Here is a 20,667-nt window from a genome sequence, read left to right as displayed (position 1 = left end):
TAAGATTTAAAAGATGAAAACAATTAACGATTTCTCTTGGATGCAGGTATACGAAATTATTTAAATACTTGTATGGAGAACAAGGTCACGTGACGTGATATTCACCCGGACCAAATTCGTGGGCGCCACGTTTAAAAATCGTGTAATAACCGCGAATGAGTCAGAGACGGTTTTTCAAATAAATGTCCTCGTATACGGCTGTCTCCTAATAAGGTAGCAGCGTGGACACCGGGTCTCGATTATGAAAAATTAATTGCTTTTTCTCTCAATTATTGACTTAAAATACCTATAACAACATAATTGGAATTTAAGTGGTTAATTTGCCCGTTTAATAAAACGAAATTTCTAACAATACTTTGAAAGTGCTTTTTTAATTGCACATTAAAAATAAAGTTATAAAATGTATTGCGTGGGTGTATTAATTAAAACATTTTATAACAATAATTACATTTATTTATTATATACTCTCACAACATTTTAACATAAAATATCTCAGTAGCTATCAAATTCGATTTTTTTATCCCATTTTTTTCTTCATATATTTTTGGTTTCTTTTATTATAATAATATATACACTTTGTTACACAGATAGTACCGTTTTTTTTTTATAATGATAACGATAACAAAAACAGCTCGTCCTTGCAAACGTAACGTTTTATTCAACAAGCTATCATCGTTTACGATTTTTGATAAATTACAATTCATAATTTCTCGTTATTACTTTTTAGATAGTTTTGTACTCTAGTAGATCTAGAGAGAAAAGAAAAAAACTAAATATAAATAAAACGCAGTCTGTTTGTTACGGTTAAAATCATCAGCAAAAATTAAAACGTTTTAATTGAATCAGTTAAAATTATCTATTTCTCAATTCAATTACTGTGATGGAGAAGAGTTGTAGTTAATTTTCAGTCCAACCCAACTCATTTGATGTAATGTATCATCAATAATATATAACCAGACAATTTATCAAACACCCTCTTTCTATTTTCTTACAAAATGCTAGGTGAATATAATGAAGAGAGTGCTCCAAAGCTCACCACATAAAAGATTGTAGAAATGAAACAATTATTTTCAAGGTATTAAATTCTAACTAAATTTACTGCAAAATGGTTTTTATTTTATGACGATTGAGATGCGTTCTTGAGATACGATTGCATTTTTATCAATAACCTCAATAAACGCAGAGTTGAATTAAAAAAATCGTATCATCAGGATTTATACGAATGAAAGAAATATTTATGGTGTGTTAATACTTAAGATATGATAGTTTCTCAAAAAAACATCATCAAAAATGAGTTGGGTTAACTAAAAATTATCAGAGTTTTTATCGAATTTTAATAATAACACATTTAAGTTATTTACCTACTGTGTGTCAATAATTAAATTATTATTTTTCCTATTTTTAGGTAAAGTAATGATTTCATTTTATTAATTTTTCATTTTGTACGTAAGGGGGAAAAACTAGAGACGGAAATATTCCGTTGAACACCGATGAGTCACTAAAGCTTATTATTTTTTTGGTTTAATTCAAAAATAAAATTTAAAAAAAAGTAATTTTTTCGATATGTCTTAGAAGAGTGTCTCCTTCGACCACCCTGTCTTGTCCAGACTTAACAACGAAGGCCGACAAGCACTGTCAGCTAAAGGAATGTCCAGATTGAACTGACTACGTCTGCTCATTCCCGCAACGGTCGCCGAAGAAGATTCAGATCCGGTTCGCTGTCTTCGTTCTTCTTTGGGTAATCGACAACAAGCTGCACCTTTTTCAGTGTCACTATCCTCGGTATCCGTAGAAAACGGATCGATTTCATCGTCCGTATCACACTCGTCCCTGAAAACCGAATCAGAAGCCAACGAAGGCTCATAATCAGTACCTAAAGAACTATTACAACTACTAATTGATGCTAAAGGTGCTAATTTTGGTTGATGAACTTCTTGCGGTGATTTATTTTCATCGTGTAAAGCTCTTTCACTCCCGCAAGGCGAACCACCCGGAGTTGGTTGAGTAACTCTGATATCGATCGGATAATAATAATCGTAATGTTCTGGTAACGGCGAAGATTGTCTTCTTCTGCTGCGGTTCTTTTGGTGATGCGGGGGAACCGCGGGAAGACCCAAAATAACGGAAGAACCCCTCCGTTCGAGATATGAACTCCCCGAAGATGAACAAGTGATGTTACTGGCGCGCCTTGGCACATCCAAATACCTAAAACAATGAAATATTATAATAATGAAGTTCGGAGGTGGGCGGAACTGTCCATAAAAGCTAACACAACCGAGGTATTTTTAAAAAAACATAAGCAAAATTTTGCGCTCGTTAATTTAACGGTTATAGTTGGTTTTCTTAATATTTTAAAACAAACCTCCTGGAAACAGATTTTACGAGATTACAGGATCTGCTATTGGAGATATTTCACATTTTTTTTAATTTTATTATACACAAAACGCACATTCTATTAACTTGTTGTTAAAATAAACTGGAATCGTTTTTAATTTCGAAGCAGGAAATTCTTAACAGATTTGACAAGGAGTCAATATCCCACGCCAAAAAACACAAATTTAGTTTATTATTCCTTTGTAAAAAATAAACTATCCCTTGAAATAAAAACGTCGTCAAGTGAAAGTGAATTAAATTTACTACAAAATTGTTTTTAAATCGTCTTGATATCTCTATTATTTATTAAGATATGATATTGTGAAAATTGATCGTTATAAAATTAATATGTATGTCATAAATAAATTCCAAAAATTATCATAAAAATGTTAATTAAATACTGATTAAATTGATTTTTATTTAACGACTATGTCAATGTGTTCTTAAGATACGATGTATTAAATTGCATTTTTATCAACTATAAACGCAAAATTCTGGATTAAATTTACTATAAAATGTTTTTTTTTTAAACGTCTTCTTAAAACAGGAAACTCTCTGTAGATGTGACAAGTATATCCTGCGCCAAAGAAAACAGATTGGGTTTATTTTTCCTTTGTAAAAAATAAACTATCCCTTGAAATAAAGACGTCGTCAACTAATTTATTATTATTTTCTTTAGTCCTTAACCCTAATGAAACATACAGTGAATTTCATTTAAAATGTAATATACAAAAATATATTTCCATAGAAACCAGGGCGTACCTACTTATAATCTGTTTTTTATTTAAATCAATTGTCATTGCCAAATTTTTATAAAAAAACGGTCTGTACCACCCTAGATACCATGTTCTATGACCACGCTTTATAATATTTTCCACTAAATAATAAGTAAGGTTGTGTATATTCTAAACGAAGTTGTCACTTTAAAGACGAAGCCACTAATCTCTCGTCACTTGGCTAATATCTACGTTTTGAAATTAAAACTCGTGAGCAATATATTAAGATAACATAATTAAGTGCTATAATTAAAATTTGAATATTGTTTAAAAATCAGAATTACTGGAAGAATCTGAGTCTTCCGCTAGTTGGATGATGACAGGAGGTAAATCAGTTATTAATGAATTTCCCATTAATGTTGTCCAATCTTTTTTAATTAGTTCTTCACAGTGGCGAACACTATTTGCCCACATCTCCGGAGTGTAATGACCAGGGCACGGAACTTTTGTAACAAAACGATTTCCCCCCTCCACTCGTTCTCAGAAAATCTTGATTAAAGAATACCATACTGTTCAGTGGGAAATTAAAACTTCAATTAAGAAAAAAATTGTGTTACCAAAAATTGTTCCTGAAACAATTCTAAACAAACTTTGTCAACAACTTTTTTTGATTTAATCAATAATTAAGGAGATAACCTCAAAATAATAATTTTTAAATTTTTATACATAATTACACTTAGATGGTTAATTAATAGAGATGTAAAAATTTTTTATTAAGATAATTGATTCAAAATCGAAATTGAAACAAATTTTATTTAAAACATTTTTTAATAAAAACAATAATTGTTGAGATAATTAATTTTGATAGCATACTATTCAGAGGGAAATTAAAATTTCAAGTTAGCAAAAAATTGTATTAACAAACACTGTTCCTGAAGTAATTCTAAACAAATATTGTTAATAAAAATTTTTGATTTGATCAATAATTAAGAACATAATCTCAAAAAAATTTTTATATATACAGGGTGGTTCAGTTTTTAATCGGGAAACTTGACTAGGACGTAGTACTTGCCAAAATAACACAAGTTTTTTATATAAACGTAGGGTCGCAACTCGTTTGTTTTCGAGTTATGAGCTGTCAAAGTTAAGCCAAAAATTTACATTTTGTTTTGTATTTCGGCTGTAAGTAAACCGTAGAATTTGAAACTTTGTACGTATATACCACTGGTTAAGAACTTATTTTCAAGCATACCTTAAACTTCACTAGCACCTTCTAAGGGGATGAAATTCACCACCCCCTTGATTTTTTATAAGAACTTTTTAACGCTATGGAATACTAACATAAAAAAATATGGGTTATAAAGCTCATTCTTTAGTGGTATTTTTTGTTTCTTTAGTATTTTCCTTAAAGTTAATAGTTTCCGTGTAAAAAATTAATATGTTGTGCCAAATACCGCCATGTGCTGCCATGTTTAGCTAAAATTATTCTAAAAGTTGGCTCTGAAAACTTGTAAGTTTCATTTACGGTGAATCCTCACAATTATTGATGATTATTAATAATTTTTGACTGTTATTAAGCAAGAGTATCAATTTTTGAATATTGTTTAAAACAACGTAATTTGAAAAAAATCAAACGTGTTATGAATTTCATCCCGTTAGAGGGCGCTAGGAAAAATTAAGGTATGGTTGAAAATATGGTATTAGCCAGTAGTACATACATACAAAATTTCAAATTCTACGGTTTACTTATACACGAAATAAAAGATAAAATGTAAATTTTTGGTTCAACTTTGACAGCTCATAGCTCGAAAACAAAAGAGTTGCGACCCTATGTTTATATAAAGAACATGTGTTATTTTGGCAAGTGCTACGTCCTAGTAGAGTTTCCTGATTAAAAACTGAACCACCCTGTATATTATATATATTTTTTATTGAGAAAATCGTTTTAGAATTTAATTTAGAACAACTTTTGTATGAAATTTTCTGCTGAGAACGAGTGGAGGGGGGAAATCGTATCGTTTTGTTACAAAAGTTCCGTGCCCTAGTAATGACCAAGAGCTTTTTGCCAAGTCTCCTTGACACGACAGATCTTTTTCTCCGAGCTGGACTGAACATGTTTATTGTAATAAGTTTTTAAGAACGCCCAACATAGTTCAATGGGATTATATTGGCAATTGTATGGAGGAAGGCGAAGAACAGTATGGCCATGGTCTCTTATTAATTTGTCAATTTCAAAGGATTTTTCAATTTGAGGCTTGTAATAACGGATTATTTCCCATAACGATTTTTTATTTAAGGTTTGGTTCAAACTGTATATTATGTTCAGTTAACCATTTTTTCATATCATTTTTTTTTTGTGCAGAAACTTGGAGCTTTCTCGATTTGTTTTGAGTGATATGGAGCATTATCCATTACTACCGCACACTTCGCACCCAAATTATTTAATGCTGGAAGTAATTGATTTTTCACCCATTCCATAAAAATAATTGACGTCATATTTTTATGATAATCTTTGTGCTCCGTGTTTTCACTGAGCAAGAGATCGCAATTTGGCAAAAACCCTGACGAAGTGCCTGCGTGCAAGATTGTAAATCTTTTTCCTTCGCCTTCTGCTCTTTGCGGAATACCGAATCTTTCATTTTCATTTACCCATTGATAAACTTGGGTGCCATTTTCGTAAATTCAAGTTTCGTCAAGAAAAACAAAAGTATACTCTCCGGATTCTAGGTATTGCAAGTATGTCTTTAAAAATGTAATTCTTTTTGAAACTATATGTGGTTGTTCAATTAACACTTTTCTATTGCTAATCTTTTTATATCTATACCCCATAGATTTTATAATTTTATGTAATTTTGATCTACCATTAGTAAAATCACATTCATTTCTTGCAAAATTAAGTAAATCATTAAGATTAAAATACTGTTTCTTTTCATACAATTTTTGTATTTGTCTTCCTAACTCTTCTTTAATAAAATATAAATTATTATCCGTTTTGTAGTTCATTTTACAACGCCCTTGTGTTTTTGGTTTTTTTGCAGTTTGATATTTTTTGTAGGTTTGAATAATTTTAAAAACCGTCGTGCTGTGAACCTAATACAATTATGTTGAATATAAATTTAATTTTAAAACTCAAGTACAATACACATACATCAAAAATACGTGACGCTTTATCACATATATATATTTTAAATTCGTATTTGGTGTCTCCGTCTGTACTTCTTCACAATACCTAATTATAGAGTTTTTTTCGCGTTTAGACAGTTGACATCCCGTTCCACCCTTTCTTAACATTTTTATGGTAGATTTAGCAGCAAAAAAATTATATGAAAATTGTTTTTTAATCAATCTTAACAAATTTGATAGACAGTGGTGGCACACAATTAAAGTAAAAGTCACGACATGCGCTTTTACTTTCAATACCAACTTGACGACACTTTGACAATTGATTTAAATAAAAAACAGATTATACTTTGTCCCACATAAAATGCAACAAGTCAATATAATCATTGCAAAAAAAAACAAAAACGTCTGCTGCATTAATATATTGCGAGTTATATAAAATTCCTGGTATACATTGTATATAAAATTAAAACTCACCTAGTATAATACGTAGAAAAATCATCGTAAATCGATCTTTCTTCGGGACTATCTTCATCGATAGAACAAGGTAATTTAACGGGACTTCTTAATGGCGGATCCATTAAACTCGAATATCCACCGATAGAAGAAAATCGAGTACTTCTAATCCATCCCGGTGATACTCCGGCGCAATCCAAGCTTTTTCTGGATCTCCTCGGATTAAGTTCGTGATAAGCGGTCGCTTGAAGAGCGGCTTCGATTTGTCTCTCTTCCTCTTCGGCTTCCGCGGCCGCCGCGGCGACTATATTCGGGTCTTCTAATGCTCGCTCGGTTTTCGATTTCGATTTACAAACTACTAAAAGCACCATAAGGCCAAAGAACCCACCGAGAGTGGCTGCGATTCGTACTCCTGTCATTGGATCGTAAGTGTTGTAGAAATCAATTTTGTCTTGTTCCGCTTTCGAAAGGGATGCTGTTGTCGGAGGAACGAATGTAGTCGTGGTATTCAACGAGGCATTTTGCCTCGTCGCCATCACGGAATTAACAGGACTGAAAATAAATATTGATATTAAGGCTACGATTTTTGTTGTTGGGTATTGGGTATAAAAAGAGAAACATTTTTTTTAGTTCAATGTATAATAATCATTTTATTTATGAAAAGTAGAAATATCAAAAAACATGTTAAAATTGATCAACAATGAAACATCTGCGACAAAATCAATGAATAAATGAGAATTGTATGAAATGCGTGAATTAAAAATATAAAATAAACATTATCAAGTTAACACCAGCATCCACGTCCTCCACAACCGCAGCCTCCTCCTCCGCATCCTCTCCTTCTTCCACTTCTTGTTCTTTATAGCTGATTATTATTATTATTATTATTGCTGCCGGGCTGAGGAGGGCCCTCTCGTTACCGCGACCTATAAGATCTATTGTAACTTTAGCCCTCCAAAGGTTTAGGACAAATGTAGGTCCTTAATGAACCTTAGTATTGTCCTGAGGTCTTGAACCTTTATGTCGGTAGGTAACAGGGGAGTTTTACCGAAGACGTTGTGCCTTAGACGGCCTCTGGCGACGCAATTGCACAGTATATGTTCAGCAGTTTCTGTTGCATAGTCGACAAGTTTGATCCTCAGCTTGTCCAATGTGGAATAGGTGGTATTTTAGGGGCACATGGCCGGTTAGGTAGCCTGAGAGCGTTCTTAGATCCCCTTTGCTGAGGCATAAAACCTCTTTGGTTTTGTTTTGCGACGGAGTTATCATACTCTTCGCTTGTCTGTGACCTGGAAGTTCTTTCCAGCGTAAGGCTATCTTTGAAGCCTCCCAGTTGTTGATTATTTGTTTTAGGTGGCTTTTTTGTAGTCCACATCCAGGTTGGTGTCCAATGAAGGGCGTGTTTGCTGCCTCTTTGGCCAGCTTGTCGGCCTTCTCATTGCCCTCAATGTTGCTGTGACCTGGAACCCACCATAGGGTAACATCATTGCCCCTAGCGAGTTCTCTCAGGTTGTTGGTGCACTCTCTGATCAGTGCGGAGCCACACGTGTAGGCCTGAATTGCCTTTAAGGCGGCCCGACTGTCTGTGAAAATGTTTATGGATGCACCTTTTTGTCCCTTCTGTAGGTTCAAAGCGGTGCAGAAGTTTATAGCAAGAACTTCTGCTTGGAAAATTGTTAAGTCCGAGCTGAGGGGCAATTTGATGTGGCTATTTGGTCCACTGATGCCCATGCCTACTCCAGATCTTACTGTCTTTGAAGCATCGGTGTACCAGGCTAGGGCTCCTCTTTTTAGTTGAGGCCCAATCATCCCTGCTACTAAATATGACCTTATACGGTTGGTTGAAATTGTATTCCGTCGGTATAAGGTCCGTTTTAATTTCAATCAGGTGATTTAGACATGGGTCTTTGAGGATCTCGAGGTGTCCTCTGAGGTTACCCTGCATCAAGTTGAGTGAAGAAACTGTTTTCAGTGATAAGGCACTGAAGGCTACCTCCTTTTGTATATATATGTGGAGCGGTGTGAGACCGAGTAGGGCTTCCAAAGCAGCCGTCGGACAGGATCTCATTGCACCCGTTATGTTAAGACATGCTAACCGCTGGATTTGTGCCAGCTGTTGTTGAGCTGTCTTATGTTTTGTTTTTGGCCACCAAACCAATGAGACGTAGGCGACCATGGGTCTGATTATTGCTACGTAGGCCCAATGAGCCATTCGTGGTTTGAGACCCCAGTTCCTTCCTAGGAGCCTGCGGCAGATCTGGTTTGCCATGATGGCCTTTTTCCTCACCTTGTCTAAGTGTAAGTTCCAGTTTAGTTTACTATCAAGTATTACCCCTAGGTATTTAGTTTCTGTTTTGAGGTTAATAGTTCTGCTTTCAATGGAGGGTGCTTTTATTTGTAGCTTCCTTCTCCGAGTGAAAGGGACTATTTCGATTTTATTGGGATTGATGCTGAGCCCATTGCTTCTGCACCAAGTACTGGTGAGCAGTAGGGCTTTCTGCATTAGCTGAGTTATGATTGAATCATATTTACCTCGGATTGTGATTACCACGTCATCAGCATACCCTTGTATCTTAAATCCGTTTTTAGTTAGGGTGTTCATCAAGTCATCAACTACCAGGCACCATAATAGAGGTGATAGCACTCCCCCTTGGGGACATCCTCTTAGCGCCTTTATAGTCAGCGACTCGCCTCCCAGACTGGCTGTGATCTGCCGACTTTTCAACATGGCTATACACCACTTGATTGTCGACGGATGTATGTCTTTTACGTTTAAAGCCTTCTCTATGGATTCACATGAGGTGTTATCAAACGCACCCTCTATATCTATGAAAACACAAAGGGCTATCTCTTTGGTTGCAATTGCCTCCTCTAAGATGATGGAGTCGTAATAGTCATTATACGATAAAGAATCATCATTGCTACCATTAACGTATCCATAATTGCTATATTCTCGACTGGATCTTGTTGGTACATATGTTAAGACCGTAATTTTCTTTGGTTTTTGCTTGTAGCTTCGATTTCCCCCACCACACGAACCACCACATGAACCACCGCAAGACATCTTCTTAGTGAAAACTTCTTAAAGATTTTTATTCTTTGAAAATTTTTAATTTTGGGAACGTCGACGTTTTTTTTTGCCTTCACTTCGTTTGCATCGGCGTGGATTGAACGTTGTTGACTAACGAAATGTTGAACTGTGGACTCGACTTTTATACGCTTTGAGATGAACGAGTTTTTATATTCCATTGACATGGAACTTTTGGGGAAAATACCTCCAGATGTGAAACAAATTTGTATTGTAACGAATTGAAATGAGTAAACGTTCAAAAATTAATATCTCAGAGAACTCTAGAACTCTCTAGAACAAATGCTAATAATTTCATGACGATTTATTAAATTTCCAATTTGTGATGATTTTTTGAAAATAAATAGTTGCTTCATCTTAAAATAGAGTAAATAACTGACGTTTAAATATTAGAAGTAACATCTCAAGAAGTTACAGTTTGTATAACAAATGTTGATAAAAAAATCACTATTATTATTTCTTGTTCATCTTTTTCGGTTTAGTACCTACTTTAATCCAAAAGTATTGGTTAAGATGAATTAATGTTATAAACGAAGCTATTATAGATGGGTGGAATAAGTTTCTTTTAATACCTCGAGAAATGAAAAATGTTATTCGTTCGTGTTGCTAACTTCTAATTTAAAGTTCTGCAAACTTGATGACAAAGATAAGCTAAATCTTATTTGATAAACAAGTTTGTTTACACTAAATCTACACTAATCAGTAAAAATATTGAATTTTGTTAGGAAAAGTAGGTGTTTATAAATGCAGTTAATTAAGTTTTAATTAAATTTGAAATTTTCACTTAGCGTTGTGGTGAAGCATCGATTTTCTAAAGATTTGTTTTTCCCACTCGACGGGAGCACATAAAAGTAAACAAGCATCTGCTGGTAAAGCTGTTGCCAGATTTACGATTGTTATGACACGCCATCTACGAGCGGTTATTTCGTTGCTTGTTTAGTTTGTGGTCTGGTTAATTTGAATAGTTTTCAATGACTCAAACCGATTCTGAATGAAAATGACGGTATTTCGGAATAATTTTTTGTTGCTTCAATTTAATCGGACCAACGTGAACGTTCTTAAATTAAAACGTTACAGTGTGGATTATAAAATTGGACGTTTTACGATTAAAAAAAAATTAACGTAGCCATTGAACGGTTTTTTTTATCCAAAAATACCTCTTCGAAGGTATTTTCTCTGTATATTATAAATAGTCCTTCGCGAATTTATTATAAGTACACTTTTTTGTTGTTTTCTGTGAAAAGATCAAGCTTTTCACGGTGTACAAAGTACCCTGGATGTGGATAAACCTTGTAAAATGGAAAATTTGCAACGAAACCAAACGTAAACACGCCTTAAACCGTTTCAAAGAGAAGTGGATTTCATTTCATCAGCTCGCCAAAGTTTCTGTGCACTACGTAATTTATGCACAAACGTAAATCTGTTCGTGTTCCAAAACTGAAATTAGATTATTCAGCAGATTTCAAAATTAAACTTAAGTTAATAACAAATTAGAAGGCAATTCTAATCATTCATACGAAAGACAGAACATATTTACACACATGTTCCCGATTTGTTTATTGTTCTTCTATGGAACGATGCTCAGGTTTTAGTCAAATTTATTTTTTGTTTACGCCGTTAGTCAACATCACGCCCTATATAATATAATAATATCAACGAATACATACGCGGATATTGCGTATTATAAAATCCAATAATAGTTTCAAGACGGTTTATTTATAATGACGTTTTCGTAGGAATATTTTGAATATTAGAATTCAAAATTTCATCATCTTTGAGCCGATGGAGGTTTAGAAATATGTCAATATGAATTAATAATGGCAATAAATAATCTTATCGCTGATAAACACAGATCAAAAGATTCAAATTTAAATAAACTTGCCTATAAAACGATGAGCTGTATCGAGAAATCAATCAAAATTTATTCGAAATGTAATAAAACGAAGAATTCGAAAAAGATATTATTAAAATTTATGTCGAATTTTATTTGATTGAACTTCAAGAGCCAATTACTCATTTGATTATTGAGTAAAAATAGATTTCGACCGAAATTAAACATCGTAATCATTTCGTTTTCGAACTGTTATTACTTTGTTTGTTGAGAGAATTGTTATAATTAGCGATCGGCACAAATTGTGTGCTGGTTTCATTTAATTGCATATCCTGCACTAAATCTGTACACGCTACATGATCTACAAGATTGCCTTTGGATCGGGTCCAAAAAAATCTTTTGCTTTTGTGGCGCGCCTGTATATTCAACAAGTTCAGAGTTATTACCCATTTTTTTTAACCATACGGCTTTATACACTCATTTTACATCTCCGGAAGATTGGTTGTGAACTTTTAATCGACAGAGAGAGAACCAGAAAATTCACGGACCGCGAACTCAAGTTCGGGATAAAATATCCCGAGGGTACGTCACGTGTCGAGAAAACCGGGTCACATTCACTCGTCGAATTAATGCCCCCTTTGTTAGAAATTGTTAGAATCCGGGGAGTTTATAGAAGGAGAAGTTTTGGATCGATCACAAACTTTAGTTCACCGAAATTGAAGAAAATTCAGTCATAACAACGGTGTTTATGGGAAATAAGAAATTATTTATGGCGCATTAAATTTGATTCCAAATATTTTTTATTTCATCATCGTATCTCAATTTGTCCTTGAGATACGAGATTTAAAACTTTAGGAATAATATTCTAGGTCAAATTTTAGTTCTAGTGATAGTGCTGGGTAGCGGTAGTTAGCATAAGATATCACATGTTGCGGCTAAACCCGAATGTTACTAGTTTTAGGTCTTGTGTTAGTTCTAGTGTAGTGCTAGTGCAAAACTATAAGTAACACTAGACCTTTGCAAAACTACCCAATGCTGTTCGTTCCAACAAGCATCAGAAAATTTATTACCGATATAATAGAAAGAATGTATATATCTTGGATAATAACCAGTGAAGGATAGAATACGAGTTAGTGATCGAATTTTTCAGTGGTAACATTGTAGAACATTGATAGTTAGAAGAGAAAACCAACGGGACAACGTTGAGAAGTTGCAGGCGCTGAATGTTGTATAATGGGATAAAACCCCCTCATTAATGTGTAATTTGTAAATAAATTTTACAAATTCTTATTGAAATGTAAAAAGAAGTTGTCAAATTTGACGGTTTAATTGACGTTTAAAATGTAATTATTAATTTTAATATTTCAGCTGTCATATTTGACGTTTTAAATATAACCTTCAAAATGGATAGCTTAAAATAATTTTTCTTGGAAACTTAAATTTATAATTAAAATTCGTTGAAAAGCTCTCTCTTTTAACCGTTTCTTTTTCGGCCATCTTTTGAACCGTTTGTTTGCATTTATCTCTCATGGACCGACCTATTTCGGCTCGGAAGCCATCCTCAACAATGAACTCTTTGTTCATTTCACGCGAAGCGTTACAATATCTACAATATTTTAGTTGATATTAAAAAAAATCGTTTTTAAAGGCACAAGTAATTAAAAAAAATTTAATCGATCCTGAATAACCTAAAAGCTAAAAGTGTATCCTTATCAGCACCTAAAATGAACCAGTATCAACAGGTTCCAACAGGTTTTTGTATAGAGGGCGGTGGTGTAATGTGATCTTAAGATACCTTTATGTTGAATATCCAAAAATGACTTTTTAAGGGGTTCCATTTTTTTTAATCAAGTTTCTTTTTACTTACCTAACATATTAGAACCCGATAACATTTTCTGGTTCCACAAGGAATATTCATTGCGTTCCCTTCAGATGATGTCCCCACCCCACGCTACACTCCAAGCTCGAGGAGGTATGAAGAGGTTCCGGTCCAGTACTCCATCCATATTGAAAGCTTTTCATCTATCAAGAAAATTCTCATCCACACACATACAAGAAACCACCCCTTTTTATTTTATTTAATTTTTGTATTTATTTATCTTTTTAAATAAAATCATAAAATAACCACCACCAGGCGTCAGCAGTAGTAATAATATTCCTTTTTCACTTTGCAAATGTTTGGCATCGCCAATTTCGAATTGACGCCTTTTAACATAACTAAATTTCCAACAATTTAATGTTTTAAACAAACGGTTTTTGAGTTTTTAGCGGTCACGGACATAATTCTTTCACGTTTTACGAGATTTTGATCACACCTCAGTTTACGTGGATGTCTGCCCCCGACGACGTCGCGAGCTTACTGATCACGACGTCGACGACGTCCAACAACGACGCCTGCGTCGATCGAACGACGCCTGAAAACGCACGTGATACTCTCTCTCTGAAAACCTGAACATTATTTGGGCTTGTTCATGTTTCTCCCTGGTGTATTTTGTTGATTAACCCTGAAAAAACCTTCACCACAGAGGTCAATGACGCTTTATTTATTAAAAAAAAAATTAAATTAAAAAAAAACAATATTTTTTTGTTTGTTTTATTGGATTTAGAATAATAATAAACTTAAAACATTATTTTTAAAATAAGCTAATTACACCACGGGTAATCATCGGAACCATAATTTTTAAGAGTTGTATCATACATAAAAGGAAATGTATCTTTTCCAATTTCAAAATGTTCTTGGTTAAAAAAGCTCGGGAAAAACATAACCCCAGCTTCATAAGATCTAACGTAAATACCCCCATCTCTTTGAATACCCCCACCCCAAGCAGCTTTCGAAATATTAGCACTAGTTAATAAAAACCAAGCCAATTTTGATTTACACGGTGAAATCCTGCAATAAGTTTTAATATGTGGCATCGCTCTCGTTCTTGATAATGAATCTGCAGACCATTTACTAAAAATTAAAAATAATTTAAAAATATTATTTGACACATTTAATCATAACCAAAAATTCAAAAAATTACTAAATTAATATTAACTTTTAATTTAAAATATATTTTACCGTAAATAACTTTGTAACCATAATTGTTTTTCATGAACTTTTTTAGAATATGGTAAACATCCGCCACCTTGAGGGCCAAAGTAACTTTTCATAACATTTTCTACCGTTGGATAAATGATGTTAATATCAACTGTAGGGTTAGTTGTTGGTGAATATTTTTGTCTACAAGCTAAACTTCTCAATAACACGCTACGTAACCAATCTCCGGGAGCTTTTCCTAATGTACCGATGCTTGACGCTTGAATGTTAACTTGCCAAGAATTTGGATCAAAATCTAATTTGCAATGACGAGAAAGAAGATCTAAGGTTCGATAAAGGTGGCATCCAGAGTTTTTCGGGTAGTGTTTTCCTGGGGTTGATGCCACAAAAAATACACTAAAGATAATCGATAAAATCGTGATGAATAAAAAATAATGGTATAATTCAAGAATCATCATGTCGTTTAAATTCGACAATTTTTTTTTAATCGATGGGAATACACTCAAATGCACTTAAGTCGTTACTAATAAAAAAAAAGTATCACTTTTGTGCGAAAATATAAGTATACCGATTGATAACTTTAATTTTAGGAGATACACCCAACACGGACGTACGTATAAGTATACTTGTGTGTGTGCATATGCGCGCGGAGTATGGTTGTGGGAGGGAAATCGCAAGAGTAGTGGATCGGAGAGCAGTCAGTCGTTTGACATCGTTCAATGATAAGAAATATTATAAAAATAATAACTAATATAATAAATGAAATTCAAATAAGACAAAGCAAATTCTTAATTCTAAAAATAAAAACAATTCGTAAGTAACTGAAATAAACTTTGTAAAACAACAAATAAAACAAAAAACTATAAAAATAAAATATTTTTTATATTAGGTGTTCAAATAAACCACCATTCTGTGCTAAACAATAGCCCAATCTAGCGTAAAAAGTTCGCCTTACATTCGCTAGTATATCGGGACTAATATCCTGTATACAATTGCGAATTTTTGTTTGTAAGTCATCCAGATTGGTTGTCCTTTCTTCATCAAAACCATAAATTTTCGATTTTAAATATCCCCATAGAAAAAAATCATTGGTGGCTAAATCTGGTGATCTAGGCAGCCAAGTTAACGTTCCACAAATAGATATTACACGATTTGGAAATTGTGCGTTAAGATACTCTTTAACTTGCCGGCTGTTGTGTGCCGGGCAACCATCTTGTTGGAACCAGATACTTCCAATTACGTCATTTTGCAAAATGTTTAAATACTTATGACCATTTAAATTTCCTTCTATGAAAAAAGGACCGATAATATGGTCACCTACTAAGCCAGCCCAAACATTTAATTTTTGGGGATATTGTGTACGAGCCGCATAAACTTTGTGTTCATTGTCACGACTCCAATATCGAGCAACGCTGGGATTATGCCGACCATGCAAAGGAAATGTAGATTCATCGGTAAATAAAATGTTTTTTATAAAATCAACATTTCCGTTGGCCATTTCCATCATAGTAAAGCAAAATTCCGCCCTTGTAATATTATCGTCCTGACTTTTTTGTACCTTGTACGACCTGTACCCGTGTTTCTTTAATGTTTTTAGGACGGCAACATGGCTGACAGCAAACGTCTCCGCAACTTGTCTGCTTGACTGATTTTTATTGCGTTCAACATCAGCACATATCATCGTATCACGTAACTCATCTCTTTTACCCCTTCGTAATTTGTGTTTCTGTGGAGACACACATCCATGTCGCTCAAAGTTTTTAATAATATTTGAAATTGTTCCGCGACTAGGAATTGATCTGTTTTCATAGGCCACAGGAAACAAATTAATTATTTGGGCTACAGAATTGCCACCATAAAACCATTTTATAATCTGTACCTTTTCCGCTACAGTAAACAACATCTTAGTTCTTTTTTGCTAGGGTTAACTGCAAAGCGATGCGACCAACTTCGCCTCTCAACAATCTATGAACGATTCAATTTGTGCATTACCCCTACGCTTGTTTATCCCCCACTTAACGACACCGAATATACACACACACGTATACTTATACATACGTCCGTGTTGGGTGTATCTCCTAAAATTAAAGTTACCAATCGGTATATATTTTCGCAGCATATTTGGTTAAAACGCATATTTTCGGGTGAAATACGGTTGTTTCTTCGGTTTTCGATGCACAATGACTAAAATGTCGTTGTTTAACATCTATAAACTAAAGATAACCTAAAATCTATACCTGACCTGATGGCTTACCCCTCTTTTTAAACGTTACATTCGGATCCACCTGATTTACTGATTTATTTCAGAATTTTGTGTAGAAATTCCACTTTGAGAATTTCTCAAATGTCGGGTTGGGCATGGGTTAAACCCGAATGGTTCTGGTTCTAGGTCTAGTGTTAGTTCTAGTTTTACACTAAACTAGAACAAACACTAGACCCAGAACTAGCAAAACTAGAACTAACACTAAATCTAGAACTAGAATCATGCGGGTTTATCCGTCTTGAGAGTCGTGGGGCTAAATTCGAATGTTTCTCGTTTTCAGTCTAGTGTTAGTTCTAGTATTAACGCAGAGTCTATTGATACACAATCTATCTAATAACACGTAGTCAGTCGTTATGCATCGGAAAATACAGGGTGTCTCACGTAACTGGTTAGAACTTTTTTAGGTTCCACTATTCGTACAGTTTTGAAATTTTGGTAGCATGGGTTGTTCAATCGGAACTTTCAATCTAAAATATTTTCAAGATGGCTGCCACTTCCGGTCTACCGGAAGTAGACTATAACTTCGTTATTTTAAATGGAACGCTATAGTTTTTATTACACCTTTTAATTGTACGTGAAAAAATATGTTGACTTTCATCAAAATTATTGATACCTAGCGTCTTTCGTTTTCAAGTTATTTTGATTTTAAGTTTTTTTTGGCAAATTTCACCATGCTCTTTAATACCCCAAAGATCTGAATTGGTACGATTACTCTTCAGCTGCTGTCAAATAGATTGTCATTTATTGTATCAGAGTATCTCATGCAGAGTGGTCAAAAATTGAATTACCGTTTCTCCATATTCAACCGCAAGAAAGTCGAAAATTTTAAATGTACCGCCCCATATTTTATTAGCCTACCCGAAAAAGAATTTAATTCTCTACAATTTATCCATAAACATTCCTATAGTTCGTTTTTTTTTCTATAATACTTGTCAATGTAAATTATTTAGAGTTTCTGTTGGTATTATCTAGGACCCTTATAAAATTTATGTTGTTTTCCTGATTTTTAGTAACATTTTCAGTAACTAAATAGTTGAGGTTAAAATACTAATAAATTTTTAGATAAATACGATTTTAACGAAGTACATATTTGTTGTAAAAACGTGCTACAAAGTAATTAATAGAATAAAATACCTTTTCTAGGTAAATAAATGGCAAATAAACACCCCACAACACTTTTACCGCACCTTTTCTTTTTGAATAACGAAAGCTCAAACGTCAATGTGACATATTTACTTCAAAACATGATAAAACAAAACTCCCTGTTTAAAAACTTTACAACAAATTGACAGGTATTATAGAAAAAAAATTAACTATATACCTATTTATTGTAGGTTCTCTCAAATTCTCACGCAACGAACCAGTTACATGAGACACTTGTATACATTGTTATCTCATCTACTTACTAATCGTGCAAAAAGTCAAGGCCCGCGATTTAAGCGAATCATAAATTAAAAAGAAACAGAAATAAGCTCTGCAAGGAGAGGGGGGTTCCGTCAAATCGGAAAGATGGTACGTTCCAGACAGTACGTCGCGCCTTTATCTTACCTACATAAAGAAATAAGGCGCCGTCTTGTCTCTGGAACACACACCAGGACCATATTTTCCGCTTGGACGAAACCCTCCTCTCCCCGCATGGCTTATTTCTGTTACTTTTTAATTTATAATTCGCTTAAATCGCTCTAAAAAAATTAGAGAAACATAACTTTGAAAAACTGATAACATTATCTGACAAACGCAATTATTTGGCACATTTTAGTTAAAGCCGCGTTGAAATTCACCCAGCCGTTTTCGACATAACAGCGTCCAACTAAATTGCGATTTTTTGCGAAATTATATGGAATATCGTAAAAATAAAATATGCCCCTTATTAAAAACATATCAGACTACCACCTGTTCAAAATTGAAATATTTTAATATGATAGTTTTCGAGAGAAAAAATCGCAAAGTTGATAAAGTTGCCGATACCGTAAAAAATCGGGTACTTTTTTCATTTAACTCGCGATAAAAAGAAAACCGCGGATCCGAAAATTTTCAAATTAACATATGTTACGTACAAATGTTCAGTGATTACAACCAACTTTGTCGATTTTTTTTTCATCAAGTAGTTACGAAGATATCGATCTCTAAAGTGAGGGGCCTTGACTTTTTGCACCGACAGTAGTTTAGTGAAAACAACTTTACTTTTGAGTTTATCAGATTCATTTTGTTCGTGGCTATAAAATAAACAATTTGTAGATTAGATGTTGACCGGTTTAATAGGAAAAGCATGGTTAACATTGCTTGTGACGTCACATCGAAACTTTAATGTGATTTTTCGGTTATTCTACGCTTTTCCGCACTTTCTTTTTATTTTTAACGTGTGGGTCATTTCAAATTGATTAAAAAAAAAAAATCGTCGATTTTTAAGCCACATGATGATTCCTGAATTTTTCAAAATAATTATTGCATACTTCACACTTGAAAAATCAGCTTTTGAAATGTATTCCAAGAAATCTTTAAGAATGGGTAGGTTGTAAGTTTGTAAATATGTTAATAAACTTGTTTTGAAACCAGTTGGGCCTCCACCTTCGTGTTCAGGGGTTCCTTCAGGTAATTGAGGACATATCGGACTCACCCATAACCTAAACATATTAATTTTTTTTTTGTAATTCCTCGTTTCTTTTTAATATTACCCTTGATTATAATGATTCCAATCTTCATAATATAAATTAGCTGTCGATACAACAACTCTTATAGAATTATCCGTGTAAACATAAACACCAATTTTTCTAAAAAAAAATAAATAAGCCATTAATTCTATTTTAATTAATAAAATATTTTACGAATGATGAATTCCAAATGGATCCTTCATTTTCATCATATGATATTTAACGTTAGGTAAAAATTTATTGATGTAATTGGACATACCAGGAAAGTCATCTCCGTATATAATCGTTAAAGGTTTTGTGCTAAATTTAAATAAAAAGTGTTAAAGAAAACCTTTATCTGTGTAAATAACTTACTTTACGTTATGTACTTGATATTGTTCAATTAACCATGATATATCTATGATAAAATTTAATTGTAGCGAACATTTTAGTTCACCTAAACTTGGGCATAATAAATCTACAAAAATTATTAAATGGGGATTAAAAAAACCATCAAAATAAATTGTCACCTGCAAATGTAACAGAATTTTTTTGATCTAATGTATCATATGATTCAGGTATTGTTGTAAAAAATAAGTTATAAGGCTTGTTATTTTCCATTTTAGCGGCCATTGTGTATTTTTGGTGCCCCAAATAATTTCCAGCGACAAATGTAGTCGTTTTCTTTGATTTTTTCGTTCCTTCAGTAGTATTAGGAACACTTGTGCTTGATCCTTGTTTACTAACATCATTAATATTTGCTGTATTTGATTTTCCATTATTGATATTACCTCGTAATGATTTTAAAACATTTAATTGTTCCACAACAACTTGTCTACTTTGAGAAAAATCACTTGGTAATTTAAAATCATCGCCTTGTTGTAAGAAATCGTTCACTAAAATAAAACTAATTAATAAGTTATCAATAAATTAAATAAATATGTTGGATTTTACTTACAATGAGGATGATCATATTCTTTAAAGTGATGGGGATTTCTTCTGTAACATTTTTCGGCATGTGGACAAATTTCTTGGCGTAATTTCTTATTTTTATGCATCTTATAAAAATATAAAAACCGGTTGGTTTGACACTTTTGTGACAGTTTATCCAGGTTATGTTTTATAACCTATAAAATATTTTTTTCAACAA

At 33.4% G+C, this 20,667-nt stretch overlaps 2 protein-coding genes across 2 annotated transcripts; both read right to left on the bottom strand.

The window, feature by feature from the left end:
- Window positions 1–421: 421 nt before the first annotated feature.
- On the bottom strand, window positions 422–13,944 carry LOC111414534 (uncharacterized). Its single transcript, XM_023045899.2, has 3 exons — window positions 13,452–13,944; window positions 6,687–7,217; window positions 422–2,205 (listed from the first exon to the last, which is right to left on the bottom strand). The coding sequence occupies exons 2-3, from the start codon at window positions 7,199–7,201 to the stop codon at window positions 1,569–1,571; spliced, it is 1,152 nt and encodes a 383-aa protein (XP_022901667.1). The 5' UTR covers window positions 7,202–7,217; window positions 13,452–13,944; the 3' UTR covers window positions 422–1,568.
- A 217-nt stretch (window positions 13,945–14,161) lies between these two features.
- On the bottom strand, window positions 14,162–20,638 carry LOC111414529 (probable tyrosyl-DNA phosphodiesterase). The gene is made up of 8 exons (XM_023045890.2): window positions 20,476–20,638; window positions 20,048–20,413; window positions 19,893–19,995; window positions 19,713–19,838; window positions 19,563–19,658; window positions 19,341–19,511; window positions 14,646–15,020; window positions 14,162–14,537 (listed from the first exon to the last, which is right to left on the bottom strand). The coding sequence occupies exons 1-8, from the start codon at window positions 20,573–20,575 to the stop codon at window positions 14,228–14,230; spliced, it is 1,647 nt and encodes a 548-aa protein (XP_022901658.2). The 5' UTR covers window positions 20,576–20,638; the 3' UTR covers window positions 14,162–14,227.
- Window positions 20,639–20,667: the final 29 nt, after the last annotated feature.

Source organism: Onthophagus taurus, chromosome 11 (assembly GCF_036711975.1).
Source record: "Onthophagus taurus isolate NC chromosome 11, IU_Otau_3.0, whole genome shotgun sequence".
NCBI classification, from domain to species: domain Eukaryota; kingdom Metazoa; phylum Arthropoda; class Insecta; order Coleoptera; family Scarabaeidae; genus Onthophagus; species Onthophagus taurus.
The sequence above is the reverse complement of the archived record's forward strand: the minus strand, read 5'-3'. Positions and strand labels throughout refer to the sequence as shown.

Coding starts and splice junctions, on each gene's coding strand:
- LOC111414534 (XM_023045899.2), bottom strand. CDS start 7,201: ATGGCGACGAGGCAAAATGCCTCGTTGAATACCACGACTACATTCGTT. Junction 2,206..6,686: donor TTTTCTACGTATTATACTAG/GTGAGTTTTAAT, acceptor TCATTGTTTTAG/GTATTTGGATGTGCCAAGGC.
- LOC111414529 (XM_023045890.2), bottom strand. CDS start 20,575: ATGCATAAAAATAAGAAATTACGCCAAGAAATTTGTCCACATGCCGAA. Junction 19,996..20,047: donor AAATTCTGTTACATTTGCAG/GTGACAATTTAT, acceptor TAATTTTTGTAG/ATTTATTATGCCCAAGTTTA. Junction 19,839..19,892: donor TATCAAGTACATAACGTAAA/GTAAGTTATTTA, acceptor ATTTAAATTTAG/CACAAAACCTTTAACGATTA.